Raw genomic sequence first — 24,431 nt, 5'->3', positions numbered from 1 at the left:
AGCAACTACAACAGTTGCTCCCGGCTCTATTGACTCCGAACCTTCCAGTATCGGTACCGACTGAGCCTTCGGTGCCGTCTGTCGATCAACCTCTGTTGTTGACATCGACTGTTTCGGCACCGCACAAATCCTTATCCATGCCTGTTCTGTCGGCGGAACCGAAGCGGCATACTACACCTATAGTCTCGGACCCGGTACCGTTCTCTGAACCCCGTACCGTACTACATTCTCCAGGTACCATTTCCACCCGTTCAGGTAAATCGGTACGCAAGACTAAGCACACCGAGACATCTACTCCACTTTCCCAGGGCCGTTTACAATCGGTACGGGACCCTGACTTGTGGGACGACTCAGATGATCCCCTCGGTACCGAGGAAGATTACACATCTGATGAGGATGAACCATCGGTGCAGGATACTGCTGCTAAGCCAGAGCACTCCTCCTTTACAAAGTTTTTAAAGGAAATGTCAGACACCCTTTCTATTACACTGGAATCTGACTCTAAAAAATCCAAGGCATTTCTGGATGCTTTGGATTTTGACCAGCCTCCTAAAGAGTTTTTAAAGTTACCCCTCCATGACATCTTGAGGGAAACTTTTTATAAGAATCTGGAAACTCCTTTGACAATTCCAGGAGCTCCCAGAAAACTGGAATCTTTGTATAAAGTTATTCCTATTCCAGGGTTTGACAAACAACAACTTCCCCATGAATCTTTATTGGTAGAGTCAACCCTGAAGAAATCTGCAGGAGCCAGTGTATATGCCTCTGTACCTCCTGGCAGAGAAGGAAAGGCCATGGACAAATTTGGGAAACGCCTTTACCAAAATGCAATGCTGGCCAACCGTTCAGGTAATTACGCATTTCATTTCTCGTTTTACCTGAAGCATCTCATCCAACAGGTGACCTCTTTTCAAAAGTATATTCCGGACCGTAAACTTCCTGCTTTTCAGCAATGTACTTCTAGTCTTTTGCAACTCAGGAAGTTTATGGTCCGTTCAATCTATGATACTTTTGAACTGACATCACGAGCTACGGCTATGTCCGTAGCAATGAGAAGGTTGGCATGGCTACGAGTCTCTGACCTGGATGTAAACCATCAGGACCGACTTTCCAATGCGCCTTGCCTAGGGGATGAGCTGTTTGGGGAGTCCATGGATACCACCACACAAAAGCTCTCCGCCCATGAGACTAGATGGGACACCTTGTTGAAAAACAAGAAGAAACCTCCGCCTCCTCGTCCATTCAGGCAACAATCCTCATATCAAAGGAGGTTTTCTGCTCGACCGGCTCAACCTCATCCCCCTCAACCTCGCAGACAGCGTCAACAGCAGCAACAGGCTCGTCAACAACAACAGCCTGCTGTAAAACCGGCTGTTCAACCTAAGCCGACACAGCCCTTTTGACTCTCTTCTCCAGAACATTGCCAGTCTTCCTCCCTCATGTCCTCTACCTCAGCCCATAGGGGGTCGACTACAGGTTTTTCTGTCTCGATGGGAAGCAATCACCTCCGACCAGTGGGTACTTGCTATCATCGCTCACGGTTACGCCCTAAACTTTCAGACTCCTCCACCTTTAAGTCTGCCAAAAGAGTCTGCTTCCAACAAGGCTCAGTCCCTCCTCCTCGGTCAGGAGGTTCAATCCCTCCTTCTTCTCAATGCCATCGAACCAGTCCCTCTAGACCAGCAAGGCCTGGGATTTTACTCCCGGTACTTTCTTGTACCCAAAAAGACCGGAGATCTCAGACCAATATTAGATCTCAGGGATCTCAACAGATGTCTGGTCAAGGAGAAGTTCAAGATGTTATCTCTTGCCACCCTATACCCTCTTCTCTCTCAGGAAGACTGGCTATGTTCCCTCGATCTCAAGGAGGCGTATACTCACATTCCAATTCATCTGATGTCCAGACAATATCTTCGCTTTCTTGTCAACCAACATCATTACCAATACAAGGTGCTACCCTTCGGCCTAGCCTCCTCTCCCAGAGTATTCACCAAATGTCTGATTGTGGTCGCAGCTTATCTCCGCTCCCACAATTTTCAAGTCTTCCCTTATCTGGACGACTGGCTCATCAAGGCTCATTCTCCTCTGGCCGTTCAGATTGCCACCAATCAGACCATTCACTTCCTTCGACTGTTGGGGTTCGAAATCAATCTACCCAAGTCGCACCTCACTCAGCGACTTCAATTCATTGGAGCCATTCTGGATACTGTTCGGATGAGGGCGTTTCTTCCTCCAAACCGCCTTCACACCATCCTTCATCTCTGTCAGCAGGTGTTCCAGGAAACTTCCATCTCTGCAAATCACATGATGGTGCTCTTGGGACACATGGCCTCCACAGTACATGTCACTCCCTTCGCACGTCTCCACCTGCGTACTCCTCAATGGACCCTAGCGACTCAGTGGTCACAAGCGACGGATCCTTGTTCACAACACATATCTGTGACCTCGTCTCTTCGACAGTCGCTTCTTTGGTGGTTGAAATAATCAAATCTATCCAGAGGTCTACTGTTCCATCTACCTCCTCATCAACTGGTCATCACCACGGATTCCTCCCCCTATGCATGGGGAGCTCACTTGAACGAGTTCCAAACTCAGGGGTTTTGGACCGCCCAGGAAAAGAAACACCACATCAATTTCCTGGAACTCAGAGCGATGTTTTACGCCCTCAAAGCTTTTCAACATCTCCTTTTTCCTCAGGTTCTTCTCATTTGCACAGACAACCAAGTTGCAATGTATTACATCAACAAACAAGGAGGGACGGGATCCCGTCCTTTATGTCAGGAAGCTCAAAGGATTTGGACATGGGCGACTGCTCGTCACCTATTCCTGAAAGCAGTCTACATCCAAGGGGAACAGAATTGCTTAGCAGACAATCTCAGCAGAATTCTTCAACCTCACGAATGGACTCTCGACCCCTCGACTCTCCAGTTCATTTTCTCTCAATGGGGCACTCCTCAGGTGGATCTTTTTGCAGCTCCCCACAACCATCAACTGCCCCTGTTTTGCTCCAGACTTTACTCTCCTCACCGTCTGGAACCCGATGCATTTCTTCTGGATTGGACCAATCTCTTCCTTTATGCATTCCCTCCTCTTCCGCTCATGCTGCGCACCTTATTCAAGCTCAAGAGGGAACAAGCCACCATGATCCTCATCGCTCCACGGTGGCCCAGACAGCATTGGTTTTCCCTTCTACTTCAACTCAGTTCCAGGGAACCCATACCTCTTCCTCTGTTTCCTTCACTACTTACACAGCATCAGCAAACGCTTCTTCATCCCAACTTACAGTCTCTGCACCTGACAGCTTGGTATCTCTCGGGCTGACTTCAGCTCATGCTCTCCTTTCTCAGCCTGTTCGTTCTATTATTGATGCCTCCAGGAAACCGTCTACTCTTCAATGTTACCAACAAAAGTGGTCTCGGTTTTCTTCCTGGTGCCGGTTACATCACCATAATCCCATTTCTACAGCAGTGGGATTGGTGTTGGACTATCTATTGTCCTTATCTGACTCTGGTCTTAAATCCTCTTCGATAAGGGTCCACCTTAGTGCCACTGCAGCTTTTCATGAGCCAATTCATGGAAAACCCCTCTCAGCTCATCCCTTAGTTTCAAGGTTCATGAAGGGCCTTTTCAATGTGAAACCACCTCTTAAGGCCCCTCCTATTGTATGGGATCTCAATGTGGTTCTTTCTGCGTTAATGAAGCCTCCTTTCGAGCCGTTGGCATCAACGCATTTCAAATTTCTAACTTGGAAAGTGGTCTTTCTTATAGCTCTCACTTCTGCCAGGAGGGTCAGTGAGCTCCATGCACTGGTGGCGGATCCACCTTTCACTGTTTTTCACCATGATAAGGTCGTCCTCCGTACACATCCCAAGTTCCTTCCTAAGGTTGTGTCTGGATTTCATCTTAACCAATCCATCGTTCTACCTGTTTTTTTCCCAAAGCCTCATTCTAATCCAGGTGAACAGGCTTTGCATACTTTGGATTGTAAACGTGCTCTGGCTTACTATCTTGATCGCACCAAACCTCACAGATCATCTCCTCAACTCTTTTTGTCATTTGATCCTAACAAGTTGGGTCATCCTGTATCTAAACGCACTCTGTCCAATTGGCTTGCTGCTTGCGTTTCTTTTTGTTATGCTCAGTCGGGCCTGACACTGGAAGGTTCTGTCACGGGCCACAAAATTAGAGCTATGGCAGCGTCTGTAGCTTTCCTCCGTTCCACTCCTATTGAGGAAATCTGCAAGGCTGCTACTTGGTCCTCAGTTCATACTTTTACATCTCACTATTGTCTGGATGCATTCTCCAGACGGGATGGACACTTCGGCCAATCTGTTTTACAAAATTTATTCTCCTAATGGCCAACCTTCCCTCCATCCCTCTATTTGTTAGCTTGGAGGTCACCCATCAGTCAAGAATATGCTGCCTGCTTGTCCTGGGATAAAGCACAGTTACTTATCGTAACAGGTGTTATCCAGGGACAGCAGGCAGATATTCTTGCATCCCTCCCACCTCCCCGGGTTGGCTTCTTAGCTGGCTTATCCTAACTGGGGACCGCGCGCCTCTGTCGGGCGGGAAGGCACTCGCGCACGCGCGGTGCGGCCTAGCTAGAACTTTCTAAAGTTCTTAGAGTGCAATCACTCTAAAATTGTCCGTACCGGGGCTCCGTCGGTGCCGTCACCCATCAGTCAAGAATATCTGCCTGCTGTCCCTGGATAACACCTGTTACGGTAAGTAACTGTGCTTTCTTGTTGAATAGAATATTCCCATTTTTCTATAAGTTTTAATTCTAAAATTTTAATCTTTTTCTAAATTTAAAAATTGTTTTTTAATCTGTTTTTTAAGATAAGCCGACCTGACATAGGCGCGTGGTCCCTCAGTTTCTTAGTTTCTGCGGAGCTAAGAAGTCGCGTTTCAACGGCCATTGAAATTTTTCCTTTTCACTGCCTTCCTGCTTTTTGACTTTTTAGTCATAGTTTCTTTTCTTTTCTCTGTTGTTTTTATATATATATTTGACAATATAAAAAGAAAGAACTTCATTTTTCCATTCGCGGGCTCTCAGCCCGGCGGGGCCTCTTTGTCTGCCTTAATCATTGTGTTCAATTTAGCAGATGCATTTTTCCTGTTCATGACACACCTCCCAACGGGTTTTAAAAAGTGGTCGCTGTGCTTGGGCTATCTCTGTCACTGACCCTCACCGCTGGTGTCTCCAGTGTTTGGGGCCCAAGCACTGTCCCGAGACTTGCATGCACTGCTCTTCATTACAGAAGAGGCCTTTGAAAAATCGTCTTCTGCAGCAGAAACAGCTCTTTGGTGTCGCCATGGAAGATGAGCCCTCTTCAACAGCGACTCCGACCATGCTGACGAAAAGATACTGAGATCTCCGGTGCCAGCAGATTCACCAGTGTTGCAATATACCATCCCGTTGGGTAAGCCGGCTAAGAAGCCTTCCACTTCCCCCTCCGGGACGCAAGTCAAAGCGGCATTGAGCCAAGTCATGCCAACCTCGCAAAAGTCCCGTAAGTGCACAAGGTGAGTGCCTCCTCATCTCCGGACTGTGTTACGGTACCAGTGGTACTGGCGAAAAAGCCAACAGTACCGGTGTTTTCCCTAAAGCAAAAAATAGACAACTTGCTTAGGGAAGAATTAGGGGAGCATTTTCAATTGTTGGTGCCGACCCAGCTTGTGCCACTTTCGACACTGACTCTTCTGGTGCGGGTCCAGTCTGAGCTGCTTATGGCGCCAGCGCCGCCTATATTGGATGCTGCACCGGTGCGGATGTCCTCAAGTAGGGAGTCAAGCAATCCACCATCACGGCACCATTCTTCCTTGACTCAGACTTCTCGAGAGGTCACTCCAGTGAGGACAGGTAAGGTCTCACATAAGTCTAAGCATACTGAAACACCCGACTCTCCGGCACCGTTCCCATCATAAATCTTCTCTATCCAAGATTCTGATTTGTTGGGAGATTCTAACCCGGAGCCACCATCTACCACCGAGGAGGACTCTTCTGCTTAAAGTTTACCTCGTCATTTTCCAACTTGCAGGGGTGTCCAACCTTTTGGCTTCCCTGGGACGCATTGGCCGAAAAAAATGTTTCTGGGGCTGCACAAATGCTGCAGCAAGACAGAGGAGGGAGCCGACAAGATGGTAAACACCCGGGGGCAGCAGAGGAAAACACTGCATCGCCCTGGACTGGGACCGCACAAAATACTTCACGGGGTCGCATGTGGCCCTTGGGCCGCAGGTTAGACACCCCTGAACTAGAGCTTCTCCATCTGAGAAACTTACTTTCTCCAGATTTCTCTGCCAGATGGGTAAGGATCTGGACATTTCATTGGAGGCGGACTCTAAATATAGCAAAGAATATTTAGAGACATTAGATTATGACTTACCTCCTAAAGAGATGTTAAAGCTGCCTCTTCATGCCATCCTGAGAGAGACTTTTTTCAAAAACTTAGAGATTCCTCTTTCAATTCCGGTGACTCCTAAGAAATTAGAATCACTACAAAGTGGTACCACTTCCAGGCTTTGACAAGCCTCAACTTCCTCATGAGTCACTTGTAGTGGAATCTACTTTGAAAAAGTCTTCTGGGGCCAGTGTCTATGCATCCGTTCCTCCTAGCAGAGAAGGCTGCACAATGGATAAATTTGGAGGACGCCTTTACCAAAACACAATGTTAGAAAACAGAGTAGGAAATTACACAATTTTTATTTTTCCTGCTATCTGAAACACCTGGTCAAGCAATTTTCCTCTTTCCAGAAATACATTCCTACATGTAAGACTTAAGTCTTTTTTTCAAAATCTTGTCTCCACTATTCTTTAACTTCGCAAATATATTGTGAGGTCCACCTATAACATGTTTGAGCTCACCTCTCAGGCAGCAGCCATTTTGGTGGCTATGCAACGTCTTCCGTGGTTGCAGGTCTCTGACCTGGATGTTAACCACCAAGATTGTCTGGCCAATGCTCCTTGTCTGGGTAATGAACTTTTTGATGACTACCGACACTGCCACACAAAAACTCTGTGCCCATAAGATCAGATGGGACACATTGATGAAACCTAAAAAGAAGCCTCAGGCCTCTCGACCATTCAAGCCTGCCTCTTCTTACCAACATAGGTTTGCTGCTAAGACTGCTCCTCCTGTTCCTCCTCCACCTAGAAGGCAGAAGCAACCACCTCGTTAACAACCTAAGCAACTGGCTGCTCAGAAACCTGCGCAGCCTTTTTGACATGTTCCCATAGCCACAGTTCCCACTCTCCATTCTCTTCCTCAGCTGATAGGGGGCGGCTTGAATATTACATTAATCGTTGGGAGTTCATCATCTCTGATATCTGGGTGTTAAACATCATTCGTCAAGGTTACGTTCTTCACTTCCACACCCTTCCTCCAGATCATCCTCCAAGAGAGTCTGCTTCAAACCCTGCCCAGTCCTCTCTTCTTCTCCAGGAGGTTCAGTCCCTTCTTCTCAATGCCATCGAGGAAGTTCCCCTCTCTCAGCACAATCAGAGATTCTTTCTATTCCAGCTATTTTTTAGTTCCAAAGAAGACGGAAGGTCTGCGACCCATTCTGGATCTCAGAGATCTCAACAAATTTCTCATCAAGGAGAAATTCCGAATGCTCTCTCTTGCTCTTCTTTATCCCCTACTGGCTCAGAATGAATGGCTATGCTCTCTGGATCTCAAGGAAGCATATACTCGTATACCAATCCATCTGGCTTCCCGAAAATACCTTCGCTTCCAAGAGAATCAGCGCCATTACCAATACAAAGTACTTTCGTTTGGCCTGGCATCTTCTCCCAGAGTCTTCACTGAGTGCTTGATTGTGTGATTGACGCCTCTAGGAAACCAACCACTCAACAATGTTATCAGCAAAAGTGGACTATGTTTTCTTCCTGGTGTCTTCTGCATCATCACAATCCTACCTCCTTGTCAGTTGATTTGCTACATCTCTTGGACTCTGGACTCAAATCTACATCTATCAGAGTCCATCTCAGTGCTATTACAGCTTTTCACCTTCCAGTTGAGGGAAAACCTCTCACTGCTCTTCATGAAAGGACTTTTAAATGTGAAACCACATCTCAAACCTCCTCCAGCAGTCTGGGACCTTAATGTAGTTTTTTCCAGGTTAATCTCGAGTTTCTCACCGTGAAAGTTGTTTTTCTTATTTCACTCATTTCTGCCAGGAGAGTCAGTGAGCTGCAAGCATTAGTGGCAGATCCACCTTTCACAGTTTTTCACCATGATAAAGTTCTGCGCACACATCCAAAGTTTCTACCGAAAGTTGTGATGGAATTTCATCCCAATCAGTTGATTGTTCTTCCAGTTTTTTTCCCTAAGCCTCACTCTCACCCAGAAAAAATGGCTCTTCACACTCTAAACCAGGGGTGGGCAAACTTTTTGACTCGTGGGCCACAGTGGGTTCTTAAATTTGACACGGGGACCAGGTGACTGGGGGGGGGCGACGAAGGGGGGTAACTCCTAGAGTTACAAGTGCCGTGAGCAACCATTCCTGCGCCTCCGTGTATCCCTCTCACAGACTACCCAGCAACTACTGACACACACCCCTCACATCCTGCTTGCCCTTCCCTCCTCACACACTCCCCACAATCCCACCTGTCTTGCCCCCTCTCCCACCTGCCCTTCTCTTTCTCTCAGCAATCTCCTCCGTTGATTCACCACTCTGCTCCTGGCTCCAGTCATACATTCAGACTTCAAATTGCTTCACCTGAAAAAGAAATCTTTGTTTTGCATCCTTGCTGCATCAGGGGTGACTCAAAAATCCATAATTGCCTCCCGTTGAAAAACTCTCACTAGACTGCTTGTAAAACTTCCAGAGAACAGCAGTTAAGCTCCTGGAAGTCAGAGAACTTCGAATTATAATTCCACTGGTCCCACCCCTAAAGACTGCCAGTAGCCAATGCTGGATATGCGCGAGGCCTCTCACGAGCTGCAGTGTGGGAAGAGGAGTACAGTAGTTCGGTCCTGCGCCCCCTCCCCCAAGCAGCTTATGGATAACTCTAACGTGAGCACCTCAGCCTGACGTATCAAGGTCTCCGAGCATGGGCAAACTGCAGGAAGCAGATGCCTGATAACCAACTAACCTTTCCCTCTCCGGCTTCACCCCTCCCCAACCTACCTTCAAAAAAAGTCACTTTGACGTTGCCGGCGTCGGCAGTTCCTACAAGTCATGAGTGATCGGCTCCGGACAGTTCCTTCTCTCATCCCACCACCCACCTTTGACGGAACGACCAAACGAATGCACGAGATGGCCAGCAGGCTGTATTAAAAACCTAAACGGGCTGGATTTTGCCCATGTCAGCATTAGACAGTAAGCATGCTTTGGCCTATTACATAGACATGACAAATTATCATCGAACATCTCCCCAACTTTTCCTCTCTTTTGATCCTAACAAGTTGGGGCATCCTGTTTTCAAAAGAACGATTTCCAATTGGTTGGCTGCCTGTGTATTGTTCTGCTATGTTCAGACTGGACTGCAACTGGAGAATCATGTCATAGCTCACAAAGTCCAAGCAATGGCAGCTTCTGTAGCTTTCCTTAGATCTACTGCTATTGAGGAAATCTGTAAAGCTTCCACCTGGTCCTCAATTCATACTTTCACTTCATATTACTGCCTGGAAACTTTTTCTATACGGAATGGGCACTTCGGCCAGTCTGTTTTACAAAATTTATTTTCCTGAAGGCCAACTCCCACCATCCCATTCTAGTTAGCATGGAGACCATCCGTGTGTGAGAATTTGCTGCCTGCTTGTCCTGGGTGTTTTCCAGGGGCAGCAGGCAGATATTCTCATAACCCACCTACCTCCCCTGGTTGGCTTCTTAGCTAGCTTATTTTAACTGAGGGATCGCATGTCTACGTTGAGCGGGAAGGCACTCGCACATGCACGGTGCAGGCTATTGCAAACTTTCTAAAGACTTAAAGTGGCGATGCACTTTTGAAGTGTCCGTACTGGGGCTCCGTCAGTGATGTCACCCATGTGTGAGAATATCTGCCTGCTGTCCCTGGATAACACCTATTATGGTAAGTAACTCTGCTTTCCACTGCACTAGGTGTGTCATTCTGGACAAGCGGGTTATCTCCCCATGGCCATGACATACGCAGAAGGAATTCACTTCGTATTTTTTCTGTGATCCTCCTACTTCACTGCCTCCTTCTGTGATCCTCTTTCCTGCCACCTGCAGTTTTGTCCCTTCTACATGCGAGACAGAAGGAGTGTTTTTGTTTTGCTCTCCTCTGATATTTTCAACTGTGATTAGGTGTTTTCAATGCTCTGAGCGTTCACCTTGGTTTCAGCTCTGCCTGCATAGAAAAAAATCTGACTGAGGTCTGCAGTAGAGAATGACACAGGGACAAATTTTTCCCTGTCCCCATGAGAACTCATATTCCTGTCCTGTCTCTGCGAGTTCTTTTCCTGTCCCATTCCTGCAAGTTCCGTCCTCATCTGCACAAGCCTCAAACACTTTAAATCATAAGTGTTCGAGGTTTGGGTGGTCAAGGCAGAGCTTACAGGAATAGGGCAGGGACAATGACAGCGAGAACTCATGGGGATGGGACAGGGAAATTGAGTTCCTGCGGGGATGGGGGCAAAATTGTCCCTGTGTCATACTCTAGTCCGGTGGTCCCCAACCCTGTCCTGGAGGACCACCAGGCCAGTCGGGTGTTCAGGCTAGCCCTAATGAATATGCATGAGAGAGATTTGAATGTAATGGAAGTGATAGGCAGGCAAATCTGCTCCATGCATATTCATTAGGGCTAGCTTAAACACCCGATTGGCCTGGTGGTCCTCCAGGACAGGGTTGGGGACCACTTACATTACATAAGTGATTTCTATTCCGCTTGTGCCTTGCGGTTCTAAGCGGATTACAAGTTAGAAGACTGGACATTTCCAGGAGCATTACAGTACATAGAATCAAGAATGCATCAAGTTACAAATGTTAGTCTGGACATTTCCAGGAGAAATTGAAAGCAAATAGTAGATAGTGATCGGTTGTTGTGATGAATAGAAATAATACAGTCGGGATTCTGAAGTGAGTTGTACAATGTTGAGGTATTGCTATGGTGGTGGTGGTGGTGTTCATTAGAGTATTTTCTAGTGCTATAGTGAGGTTAAGATGATGGGAAGTGTGTTTTGAAGAGATGAGTTTTGATTTCTTTTCGGAATACTTTAATGTCTTGATTTGATCAGTAGATTGGAGATGGTAGTGTCAATCTTTGCTGCCTGTGTCGCTAAAAGGCTGTCGTATAGTTTCTTTCGTCGTGTACCATTGAGAGGGGGGTAAATGAATAGGCTCTGAGTTCTCCTTAATCTGTCTGTTGTTTAGGTAGCTGGGTGCTGTTCCGTGTGTTACTTTGTATAGTAGACAGTAGAATTTGAACTGGGATCCACTGCTCTAGTCTGCAGCTCACACAGGCTAATCACTGGTGGTACCTGTTAGCTAGCCTGCACAAGTATTTTTGAAGCTCAGAGTTTGAGCGCAGGCTGTTACGTGTCCTTAGGAGGTTCAGCGGTGTCTCACAGATTGTGCGGCTACATTTCCCGCCCTCTTTCTGTTAGTGCATCCATCAGTCCACTGGGTGGGGGTACAGTCAGACACCATGTCTGACTTGCAGGCCCGAAGATCAGTGTTGAAGAGGCATTTCCAGCATGAGGCAGTGATTCTTCTCCTTTCCAGCTACTGTAAAGAACTGAGGCAGGTTGCAGCACATTGCCAGCAAGGGTCACAGTGAGTAAGGCTGTTACAGCCTATGAGGTGAATCGGGGAGGGGGTCTAAAAAAAAAGGTTTTTGAGGATTTCTGCATGTTTTCCTGTGTTCCTCCATCTGAAAAATCCTAAATTTGCAGATTTTTAACTTTAGTAAGTTTGGGGTTTTTTTTAGCGATTTTAGGAGTGAAAATCTTGACAATGATTATCTTGGATTTTTAGCAATCTTTTTTTTTTTAAAAAAGTTCCCTGTACTTCCAAAATTTCATTTTTTGCCTCAAAATTGGTTGGGATGGAGTCCTCACATTCTTCTACCCCAAATTCTTGCCAGGAGAGTCCTTTTGCTACGTGACGTGGACTGGAGAGGCAGCAGCAACCAGCTTAACCTCTCTTCTGTAGACTTGGGTGACAAAAAGGGCACCTGGCCCATTGGGGTGACATTTTCTGTTTTTCAGACTGTTCTCTACATAAGGACGCGGACGCCCCGCAGCCCAAGAAATGCAAAGTAGAGTCGTCAAAGGGTGACTCAGTGTCCCCTGGTCCAGATGCCTTCTCGGACCTTTTGAAATTTTTGTGGAAAGCCTTTCACGAGAGCTGTGCTTCACCTGCACAGTCCCGGTGCTTGTCGGACTTCTCTCCTCATTGCATAGCCTCACAAGGCATGTTGTCTTCACAGTCTACCACTGTTCAGGACTTGAGAAACCTCTTTCCAGGGGATATAGATGATGATAATCATTTTACTGATCCCTTATTTTCTGCAAATCTTCGCCCATGGCAAGGGACCCGGGAATGTACACTAGCTCTTTAGATCCTACTTTGGTTTTAAAACCCAAGGACGATCCCACGGTTCTGCGTTTATGTAAGTCTGCTGCCTTGCCAGATCTTATTTTGGAGTTGCTGCATGAATTGAATTTAGTCACTCAGCCAGCTCCATCTACTTCCTCCTTGCTTGTGTGACTGTTCCAGGCTCTTTCTTGTAGAGCAGATGTGTTAAACTCAATCATATAAGGGGCCAAAATCTAAAACATAGGGTAAGTCATGGGCCAAATTTTTTATTAAAATACTTAGGGGTCCTTTTATTAAGGTACGCTAACCGATTTAGTGCGTGCTAACTGATTTAGCGCATGCTAAATGGGCACCTTACTAAAAGGACCTCTTAGTCTTAGTAGAAGTATAGGGTTACAACCTCTAAATTTTAGAAGATCATCTCCCTGAACTACTGGGGGAAAAAGTTGGTGGAAAACAGTTGCCTGAGGCAGAAGCACTGGAGAGAGAATTTCCTCATGCCCTTGAACTGCATGAGTTTAAAAAAAAGAAACTGGTGGCCTTCATGCAGGCTTCCCTGGAAATGGAAGACCTAGGTTTTTAATTTAAAATTAGAGGAAAGAAACAGAGTTCAAGAAGTAGAAAAGAAAAAGGAAACCTCTCTGGTGGACAGTCAAGTTACTACCATTGAGAAACCCCAACAAGATTCACTGTTTGGGAGAGAAACATGAGAGCAAAGAAAATCTTGTCATAGAAGAGGAGTACTTTGACAACACAGAAAATGTGCAGCAGTCAGTGGAGGGAAGAATGGACAGGAGCAATTCCTTAAAGCAAGGTCATACCTTCCGCTAATTTCGGCAGCCTGCAGAGAGGATCGCCGTAGCTGTAGTGATCCCTGCAGGCTGCCGTCATTCTGAGCACCATGTTCCCTCTGCCGTGATCTTGCCCGTGACGTCAGAGGAGGGGCGGGATCGGGTCAGAGGGAACATGGTGCTCTGAACGACAACAGCCTGCAAGGATTCCTACAATTACGGTGATCCTCTCTGCAGGCTGCCGAAATTAGCGGGATGCTCTGCAGCACTTCCCGAATTGCACTCTGTCTTCCGGTGGGCCAACTTAAGTTAAATTTTTTAATTGTCTGGCAGGCCAGATTTGGCCCATGGGCCAGAGTTTGACATGTCTGTTGTAGAGAGACTTTCCTTAAAGTCTCGGAGACTGGAATCTCCCTATGCACTGTTTCTTCTTTTCTGTTGAAGGTGGTTTCAGCGTTTGATGTTAATCAAAAGGTGCGTTTACCTGTCTTCCAGCTTAAAGGTTCCAAGAGGACCGCATGATGAAGAAGTGGGATGTGAGAAGAGTGCTGCTTTGATATCTAGAGGTCACCAATGAGTTTAGACTGACCCTCTGTTTATGCTAACTCATTTGACTAAGTGAGGTGTGCCTGCTTCCAAGGCCACGATTTCTAGATGGATCCGTAAGGTTATTTTGTCAGCCTACATTCTCTGTGGGAAACAGCCCCCTGTTTCTATTAAGGCATATTTGGCTAGAAGTGTAGCTTCATCATGGGCAGAGGCTAGGGCATTCTCTCCAGAAAAGATTTGTAGAACTGCAACTTGGTCCACTGTACACACATTTGCAGGATTTTACAGGGTGAAAGTTGCAGCAAGAGAGGACTCTCTGCCTTTGGGTCTTCAGCATTACGGACTAACGCAGTCGGCCCGCCCTAGTTTTCAGGGACTGCTTTTGTACGTCCCGCTTGTCCAGAATGGTATACCTTTTGCCCTAGAAATCTCACTTTGATGATAATATCTTTCCCAGTAGATAAGTGTGTCATTCTGGACCCCTGCCCTGTCCTTCCTGCACCTGCCTACTGTCTGTCTGTTTTTGCTTCTCCAAGTTGATTCTTGGATGTCAGTCAGCCCTTTGGGCTCTGAAGAATTCTGTGTAATATGTTTTATAGTGTCTACAGGAGCTCCCTTGATGCTTCTGTTGGCTGTTACTTGTTCATTGAGTGTTCAAGTGTTAGTATGTTTGAGCAGAATAGTTAATTTGTTTGGGAAATTTCCCATTTTTGTCCTTACTTCACATAATTTTGATGGAGCTCTTGTTTTCTTGGATACTATCTATAGGTGACAGTAGAGCTCCCAGTGAAGTAAAAGGATCACAGAAAAAATCTGGAGTGGCATCCTTCTGCATATGGCTCATGACCATGGGGAGATAACCCACTTGTCCAGAATGACATACCTATCTACTAGAAAAGATATCATGGTAAGGACACCGTCTCTTTTTTATTAACGTCCACCTGATAGACTCTTTCAGTGAAAGTGTAACTTGTAGCAATCTTTCAAAAAGTAAGTGTATTAAGTTCCTCTTTTACTCTTTACAGGGAGAGAAATCAACCTGGTTTTCAGTTATTGCTTCTAACTTGTTGCCAGTGCATATTACCAGTTTGGAGAAAGCAGATGACGTCTATCAGAAGCATGCTGGAAACACATTACTTGGTGTAAGATAGTCATTTCCTGTTTTTAAAGTGCTGTAGAGAAATGGGACATCCAGATTGGATAAATTAGGCTCATGACTGCACAGTAGTAACATTTTTTATCATGAAATTGTGTATTTGAATCTAGTTTTGATTAGTTTTATTATAGGGAGGTACTTTCTCCATCCCTTGTGGACTCAAAATCGAAGGTTTTATATTTGGAGCAATGGATTTGCCCAGGGCCACAAGGAGTCACATTAGTAATTGAACCCAGATTCCCAGCCCACTGTGTTCTTATTGTTCTCTCCCACCCTGCTAACTCCAATGACCTGTACACACCTCCTCCCCCCCATGCTCACCTCAACAACTTCGTTGCTTGTAAAGCTGATTAATTGTAATTTCTTGTTAAATTCTGTTTAATTGATCTGAACCGCCTAGAACTACCTGGGTATGGCGGTATACAAAAATAAAGTTATTATTATTATTATTAACCATTTGGCTAAATTGTCCTGGTGCTGTCAAGTTTCAAGTTTTATTTTAGTTTGATGAATCACTTATTTAGTTTTACTAAGCGAGATACAACATTAATTTAAAAAAAGCATATATTTAAACATATCATTTAAAATTTAAAATAATGGGTTAGACCGACAGACATACAGACTAATCAATACACAAGGTGAAGAGGGACAGAGCTACAATTTAATATTTTAAAGTACAGAAGGTTAGAGGGAGTCAGTGATGATAGATTGGCCTCATATACAGATAAAAAGAAGCAATGTGGCAGCTTAAAAAGGCTCAATAGATGTTTTATTCAAGTTCACCAATTTAAAAGGTACCAGGTGTAAAATATCCAGACTTCCACAAAAAGTTATAACAACCTGTGTTTCAGGGGCAAATCATATTTATTGTGATGGCATACAGCCTACTGGGGAAGGAGGTAGATTCGAAAGATGTAGATGACATGCCTCTGCAAACAACTTGTGACCAGGGGAATAGCACCTAGAGCAGGGGTGGGCAAACTTTTTAACTCGTGGGCCACAATGTGTTCTAAAAGTTGGCAGAGTGGGGGGGAGGGGGTGTTGTCAAAGAAAATGAAAGGAGGAAAAAAAAGGTGGAGGAGAAGGGGGCTTTTCAAAATCCCAGCCACAACCATCAAGCTTGCACAGCTTTCACTAGCTTAGAACACTAGCAAAACACAGGGAAGGTGAAGGAACAGCTGTGACAGCAGAGGATGCAGGGAGCCGGGCCAGCAGGCAGTTTTCCGGTACACATGCAGACAAACAGCACCTCCATCTTGGCTCCGGTCTCCTCACCCTCCTCCATAGCCCACTACCACAGCATCTAGCAAGCCTAACGGTTCATAGTCAGTGGCGCGCAAGACACCAGCGCGCTGACAATTCAGCGCAAGACAGAAGCGCACTGCCGAAAGCCGCCGAAAAACTTATTTTTTAAGAGCTCCAACGGGGGGTGGAGGGAATCCCCACACACATTTTAATGCATAGTGTTCGCACTGCCAGTGAGGGGGTGCAACCCCCCATATTAAAGACAAAGCGGAACAGTTTCCGATTTTTTTCAGGAAAAGTTCCATTTTGCCTATAATATGGGGGGTTGCACACCCCCCTAATGGCAGCGCAAACTCTATGCAATAAAGTGGGGGGGTTCCCTCCCACAGCCCCCGTCGGAGCTCTTAAATAAGTTTTTCGGCGGCACACTTCTGTCTTGCACTGAATTGTCAGCACACTGGTGTCTCGCGCATGATTATCCCATCACTGGCCTAACCCAATCCAGAATTTCCCCCGAAAACCCAGACAACCACACTGCCAGATTTCCCATGTGATTGGGGCCTTCGCTGGGAATTGTAGTTCGAAGTGGTGGGGCTCGGCCAATTGGAGCGCACCTCGTGCTACAAGCCATACCCCCAGAGTTGCCCTCCTCCCACCTGGCAGATCAGCCCAGCCGCACGCCGCTTCCGGTGCCGTTCCTCTCAGCGCGAGGGGCCGTCGGCATGGCAACCCACAGGAGCATGCCAGGTAAGAGCTGCTCTGGCTCATGACCCTGTATCCGCTGGGTCGGCCTAACAAATTCGGCAAGCCGGATAAAAAAAGCTAAACCCGGGTATGGCCTGCGGGCCGTAGTTTGCCCATGTCTGACCTAGAGTCCAGATTCCTATACCCATTTCCAGAAAGAAGATTATCCAGGTAAGAACCAAATCTTCCACTACCATTTGGATGGCCAGGTATGAATTAGAGAATGACACGGGGGAAAAATTTGTCCCCACGACCACCAACCCTGTCTCCGCCCCCGTTACCACTGTCCCTGCCCTATCCCCGCAACCATTGTCCTGTCCCCTCGACCACTGTCCCCACAGCATCCATACAAGCCTCAGTACTGCAATATTTACCTTATTCCTTCCTTATAAATCAAAGTTTTGGCTGCTGAATTAGAGAAAGAGATGTTCACTTGGCAGGGCTTTGTTTATAAATTTTTATCAACACAACTAATATATTACTTTATCCTAAAGCAAAAAAATAAAATAAATATAAACTTTTTTTCTACCTTTTGTTGTCTGGTTTCTGCTTTCCACATCTTCTCATTCATTTCCTTCCATCCACTGTCTGTTTTCTCTGTTTCTTCCATATGCTCTGTTACTGTGCCTGTCCTTTCCATCTATTCCTCTGCACCCCACCTTCCCCAGTTCCCTTCAACGTCTGTTCCTCCGCACCCCACCTTTCCTCCCTTTCTCCCTCCCTGCCCCTTACCTTCGTGGCAGGCAGTTTCTAAATTTGCTTCCTATGAGCAGCTGGAGCGTTGAAGTTGCGTGTGGCTGCAGGAAAGGTCGCCTCTGATGCAACGTCCAGTTGCATCAGAGATGACCTTTAAGGCAGCCACACATGATTTCAAAGCTGCGGCTGCTCTTAAGCAAATTTAGAGAAATTGCCTGCCACGAAGGTAAGGGTCATAGAGGCAGATGCTCATGCGGCGGCGGCAATCATGCTCAGATGGCAGTGGCGATTGGGCAGCAGTGATATGAAGGGAGGGAGATGCTGCAGCAGTGATCGGGCGGCGGCAGCAGCTATCAGTATGGAGGGAGGTAGCGTGATCTGTGCCCCCGCGCACATTCCCTCCCTTAACTGCGGAGACAAGGCCATTCACCGCTCCATGTGGCTGACCAGGGGTAACAGCCACCGTGTCATCCTCTAGTATGAATAACTGTTCATGTGGAATTAATGTATAGCTAGCCAGTATTAGTTGCTTTTGCATTATGGCTTGGACCTGTTTGCTCTATGGGCTACAGTGTTCTCCCCAGAAATTTTTTTCAGCCGGGTGGCATGAAAAAGTCACCGGGTGGGGCGGGACGGGGAAATTTGGTGGTTAGAATAGGGTCATTAAATCCAGTGGCGTACCTAGTATATATGACAGCCAGTGCTAAACATTTTTAACAACCCTCTCCTCTATATAAAAAAGTTATTTTTTAGTAATAATCCATGAGTCACACAACAAGGGTACACCTAGGACAAGGCAGCATCTTAAACACTGCAGTGAGCACTAGAACACCAATACACACACTGTAAAACTAAACAAACCAGATCCTGCACAATCAATTGATCCTGTACAGTCGATGCTAACAGAAAACCATGTCCTTTTCATACACACAGAACACAGATACACCCTTGCCCAATATGGAATAATCACAAAATAAAAATATGTAGACTAAAATTAAACTGAACCACCAAGAAACCAGAATCTTCCACCACAGAAACAGTGACATTTGTCCCCTAATACTGTGCAAAATATAAAGACAGTAAATGTAAATTTGAAGAAACTGATACATAACAATCACCACTTTACAAATTAACAAATAAAAATAAAACATAAATTGAAGATAAGAATATACCATTTTATTGGGCTAATCAATTTTTCAATTAACTTTCAGAGGCCACAGCCTCCTTCTTCAGGTCAATATAGTATACTGCTGTTACATTATACTGTCCTGACCTGAGAAAGGGGGTTTTGGTCTCTAAAAGTTAGTAAAAAATGTATTAAAATAAGTCCAGTAAAAAGATTACCTTATTTTCTGTTTCTAAAAGTTTTATCAATACAACTACAATATTATTTTATCTAAAGCAACAAAAAATATTTTTTCTATCTTTTGTCATTTCTGCTTTAATCATCTTGTCTTCACTCTCTTCTTTCTAGCCAGCATCTGTCCTCTCTCGTCTTCCATGCAGCATCAGCCCTTTCCATTCACTGTCTGCCCTCTCCCTGTTCCATATGGTATCTTCCCTCTTCCTATGCGCCTTCCATAAACTGTCTATCCTGTGCCCCGTCTCTCCTTTGTACATGATTGATTTCAGCTCTGCCAGCTCTCCATTTTTCTCTCTCTTTCACCACCTCCTCTGGCATCTCTCTCTTCTCCTTTCTTTCCTTCCCACCCCACAGGCTGGCATCTCTGTCTCCTTCCCTTCCCTGATTCCCTGGCATCTCTCTCCTTTTCTTCCATCTCTCCCTCCCCCTCCATGCCCTGGCATCTCTTTTCATTCCTTCCTTTCCCACCCTCCCCCATCTTCCTTCTCCCTTTCTTTCTCCCTCCAGTTGCGTGCAGCAATTCTCTCCACCCTCTGCTCCCTTTCCTCCTTCTGTCACCCCATCCCCGGTCATGAACTTCTTCGGGCAGTAGCAGCAGCATTCACAATTTGCTGCTGTTGCCGGCTGTTGGATTCTACCTTCATGGAAACAGGAATTAGGCAGGATTCGGCAGAGAGGAAGGCCTGAAGCTGGCAACAGCAGCAAATTGTAAACACTGCCCAAAGAAGTTAATGACGCTAGGCCTTGGAGCAACCAGAGCAGCCCACTTCTACCCCCCCTCCCCCACCCCGCTGACCCTCCTATCTCTCCCTTCCATACGAACCCCACCGTGAGATGACCGACAAACCTCCCTCCAGGAGCATTGGCAGCTGCAGCAATCTAAACAGTTATAGCTATAATACCAAGAAAATTGCTTCATTAATAAAAATAATAGCAAATTTTAAGAAAAATGGAGCTTTGTAATCAGTGACTTTGAGGGACCCCAGGAAGGGCTTTCAAATTTAAAAAAAAAATTATTTTCTGATTAAGTACAATCAAATTCATGGGGAAAACTTCAATTCAGTTTTTCCAACTTTAGATTTTTCTGAACAGACTTTGAAAGCAGACATGGAAGATTGGCTCAGCCTTCTGGACAGGGCAATGTGATGGTTACACTTCTCACTCACCGTTTGTCCTTTTGTGGGAGGAAGGCCCAGTTGTGAAAGTGGGGGGCTCTGAAAATGACAATGAAGAAAAAGCAAATTCTGTAGTGACAGTAAAGGAGAGGTAAAAGACTGCTCAGTTTGGCTCTTCTGAGCTGCCAAAAAAAACAAAAAACCCCAGCTGAAATAACTACCAAGAAAACAGCAGTATTAACAAGGGGGCTTGCAAGAATTTCCATTAAGATGGCAATTCGTTAGTGCACTTTTTAAACGAATTATTTATAGCAGTACAGCCACTCTGCTCACACTTTTATTTTGAAATTCAGCTGGTTATAAGTAATAAAAACCCCATATACAACCCCACGGGGCCTGATACCTTCTCACTCTGGCCACTTTCTACCCCCACTCTCGCGCTTCCCGTGCACCTGTGTTGTAGAAGTGATTGAGCACGCCGGTCTCACCAAAGTCCAGTTTGTTGAAGTGCAATGGCTCCAGGGCGGCTGTCACACTCTCGCACGCCTCCCGCAGACACTGCAGCGCCACCGCTGGGCTCGCCTCATTGATTACATAAGGCCACCATCATCATCCTCCTGCTGCTACTGCCTGCGCCAGTAAAGTGCTGGCTGTGGTAACCACAGCCGATGGCCCCTCACTGCACCACTTTATAAAAACTAAGGAGCGATGTAGAGAAGTGCTGCCGGGTCTTGCCTTCGCGGAAACAGAAAGTAGGCAGGACCCAGCAGCAACAAATTGTAAGTTTCCAGCCTTAGCCCGTAGCGAACTCATGCTCCAAGGCTCTGACATGTGTGCCGGTTTCCCTTCTCTTCCCCCCTCCCCGCCCCGGACATAACTTCCTGTTTCGGAGGGAAGAAAAGGGAAGCCGGCACGCACATGTTGAGAGCCCTGAAGCAAGCGTTCGCTACGGGCTAAGGCGGGAGACAGGTTAGTGAAGCATTTGCTCTTCCTGCTGCCGGGTCCTGCCTACTTTCTGTTTCTGCGAAGGCAGGACCCGGCAGCATTTCCCCCAATAGAGCCCCGGAGCATAAGCTCGCTACGGGCTGAAATCTCCAAGCCATTTTTTTTTTTTTAATGTTCAGCAGCGGCGGCAGCAGCAGATGATAGCTGGGCGCTTGTCTAAATTAGCTGGGCGGACCGCCCAGCTAAAGGGCCCTAGGGAGAACACTGGGCTATAAATGTTACCTTGGCATCATCTGCAAGGATGTGCACAAAGAACAGTAGGCAAGTTTAAGAGTCGAACCTGTCTTTTTATATACCAGTACATAACATTGCATTGGAGCTATTAAACTTCACAAAACAGTTTAAACATCATAGTTCTTTTGCTAGTAGAAAATGTGAGATGCTTACATTTTTATAACAGAACACTGTAAGTACAAAGATAGTACATTTGTGGTGAGATCTGATTTTGGAACGTTTGGGGATTTTGCTGTAACTTTTAAAAAATGAAATATCATTTGGAATATATCAGTTAAAGTTTCCCTGTTGTTTCAGTGCATAATTTCATAGTTAGAACCCAATATCTGTACCCTTGATTGTATTTTAGGTTCCGATTGGTGATGAAGAGCGAATGAAAGAGTTCCCTCCTCTTGTTCCCCAGGATATCACACTGGAAGGAATTGGCACACTTGAAGCAGTGGCTGATATCAAACTTTCCACGGCTGGTAAATATGTATCCATCAAAAAGCAGACTTTACTCTTTTGAAAATGATTGCAATGTGACGACTGCTGGGATGTTAGAAATTGAATAATAAATATCCTGAAATACAGATGGAGGCAGATGGATTAGAACTGCAATGAGGTGGAGATTAAGGGATTGGGTCTGAAAGGCAGAGAGTAGATAGAAGGGGGTTAAGTGGAATGGAGAATTCTGTGTGTGGTTGTGGCTTAAGTTGGCATTTGGTGTATCGTTAAATATGAGAAAATTTGCTTACTCGCTCAAATTTGAGCATACACAATTAGTAAATTATACCTTAGTTTTTGCTTACTTAGGGTCTTAGATCCTTCGACAAGTCTTGAGACTATCAGCCTTTATCATATAGCTGATGTGGATAAGCCTACAAGATAATAAGAAATATTTCTGGCTAATAAATAATTTCTAAAAGTGTGTGTTAGTAGATTCTGTTTTTGACATTTTATGTTGTTATATTCACACAGGTTGGGTTGCTGTAACTGCTCATTCTGGAGATAAACTGTGTCTACGAGGGTACACTCCTAGAGGGACCACTCTGATGATACGTCAGCCTCCTCTCTTGCCCTCTATAGTCCATGTGAAAGGGGAGCGTATTAAAAGCACTCCATTTTATAAAACTAAAAGACCACCATCTCTCGTGAGCAACTTACGTTCAGGAGCATCAAAGCAGCTAGTGAGAAAAAAGAAGTTTATTAAGTACCTAGGATAAAATATCAGTGAAAAATTTGAAATATATTTTGCACATACTTGTAATTAAAACTGCATGTGAATGACGGGAGAATACCTCTAGCAGTCTCGTATGGTCTAAATACTGTTTAAAGTCTGACAATTCTTTTTATCAAGTAGTTTATATTGCCACTTTCTGATTTATAAGAGATTGTGTGATGACTGGGTACTAACCATACCAACTGTTTGACCCCTGCCATGAAAGTTTTCTTCTGTTTATAATAAATTTATTTAGTTATTTATAAACCACCTATCTAAAATTCTAAGCAGTGCTCAATAAAACATGAGAAATAAAAATGTAATCAAAACATACTAAAAGTACAAACATTGAACAAAGTTACATAAAAACTGGCAGCACTACATATTATTATTATGATAAATCTTGGTTATAACCAGCGTTGCAATATTTCCTCTGATACTGTTGAATAGGAAAGGAGCAAGGCATTCTGTGCAGAATCGCTACAGGAAATTGGGTTAAATTAAACTAGAAACGGTATCCGTGGCAGCCTGGGTGTGCCTCTCTTTCCTGATGCGTCATAACTGCTGTTATTATCTGCTGACAACTACTAAGGGCGTTAGCAATAACAATGGGGGAGTCATGGGTTGGGATGTATGAGCAAATTGGAGAAGGAATCGAGGCCTAGATTCTCAAAACTTTAACGCCGTCACTAAACTGTTTTCGGGCAGTTTAGCCTGTAAGCAGTTTAGTGACGGATTGTCAGAAGTGATTATCTCCCTCTTTAGTGAGGATTCTAGCAGTCTCCGGCACTGACCTGTAAATGGGCTCTTCAACATTGAAATGAGCCCTCCGGTGGATGTTTCAAAAAGGCTGAGCCATTTTTAAAAGGCGGCGTTGGCTTTTGGCAACTAAAAAAAGCGACTGGTCCAGGGGTGCCGGTCAGTGTCAGAAACTGCTAGAAAAGCCATCTGCACTGTCTGACCTTACCCAAATGACCCCCCCCAACCAGCAGGAGAGATGCCCACTCTCTCCCATTGGCATGTAACCACCCCTTCCCCCCCAGCAGGAGAGATGCCCACTCTCTCCCACTGGCAAGTAACCCCCCCACCACTCCCTGCACTCTCCCACTGCCCCCTTACCTCAAAGATGAAGAGCAGGAGGCAGACAGACCCACTCCTGCCAGCTGCCTGTGTCATCTAAGGGAATTCTTCTCCCCAGAGAGAGGCTTGAGGCTCTGATTGGCCCAGGTTATATAAGGCTCCTCCCATGGGTGGGGCCTTAACTTGGGCCAATCAGAGCCTCAGGCCCCTCCCCAGATGCATCAAAAAGGGGCTTCTGATTGGCCTGAATGCCCCCAGCAGGTGTAGAAATCACAAATACTTCACTTCAGGTTTCAACTCAAGGGGAAGCTGTTTCCAAAGCCAGAAACTCTACTATTAAAAGATTACTGCATTGTAGTAATTCTTCAGTCTTTTAGCTCGGGTAAAGACAAACTAAATTCCTGGCTCAAATGCAGTGACCTGATAAGAACATGTCTAACAAGTTATACTTTCAAGATGCTCGAGCCCAAAAAGCCAGACACATCAGTTTAAATAATACAGTTACTGACTGGCAACTAATGAAGGGCATACAACAAAGGGAACAGCCCCCAGTGTGGGGGATTTCTTAAACTGTGATGTCTTTTCCAGAAGACTTCATGCTTTCCTCACAGCAAATAATTTCTAATTTCATTCCTTAACAAGCCTAAAAATTTCTCAAAATAAACCCATCCTTTACCCCCTCCCAGAATGAATGAAAAGAGTGAAGACCACTCTAGACCACTGTATCGCAAACTGTGCCGTG

The 24,431-nt window shown here is 45.5% G+C and overlaps 1 protein-coding gene across 2 annotated transcripts in view; it reads left to right on the top strand.

Annotated features, from left to right (window-relative positions):
* Nucleotides 1–22,879, top strand: part of NOA1 (nitric oxide associated 1) — a 65,524-nt gene extending 42,645 nt beyond the window's left edge. Inside the window, exons 5-7 of one of the 2 annotated variants that reach the window (XM_033915318.1) lie at nucleotides 14,876–14,992; nucleotides 21,758–21,875; nucleotides 22,369–22,879. In XM_033915318.1, the coding sequence (XP_033771209.1) occupies nucleotides 14,876–14,992; nucleotides 21,758–21,875; nucleotides 22,369–22,613 (480 nt within the window). In that variant the 3' untranslated portion in view covers nucleotides 22,614–22,879. Of the gene's footprint in view, nucleotides 1–14,618; nucleotides 14,690–14,875; nucleotides 14,993–21,757; nucleotides 21,876–22,368 lie in introns of those variants that run through there. The other variant, XM_033915329.1, reaches the window with a different exon arrangement.
* Nucleotides 22,880–24,431: the final 1,552 nt, after the last annotated feature.

The sequence above is a fragment of the Geotrypetes seraphini genome, chromosome 1 (genome assembly GCF_902459505.1).
Source record: "Geotrypetes seraphini chromosome 1, aGeoSer1.1, whole genome shotgun sequence".
Taxonomy (NCBI): Eukaryota; Metazoa; Chordata; class Amphibia; order Gymnophiona; family Dermophiidae; genus Geotrypetes; species Geotrypetes seraphini.
Note: the sequence above shows the minus strand (reverse complement) of the source record. Positions and strands in the feature narration are given on the sequence as shown.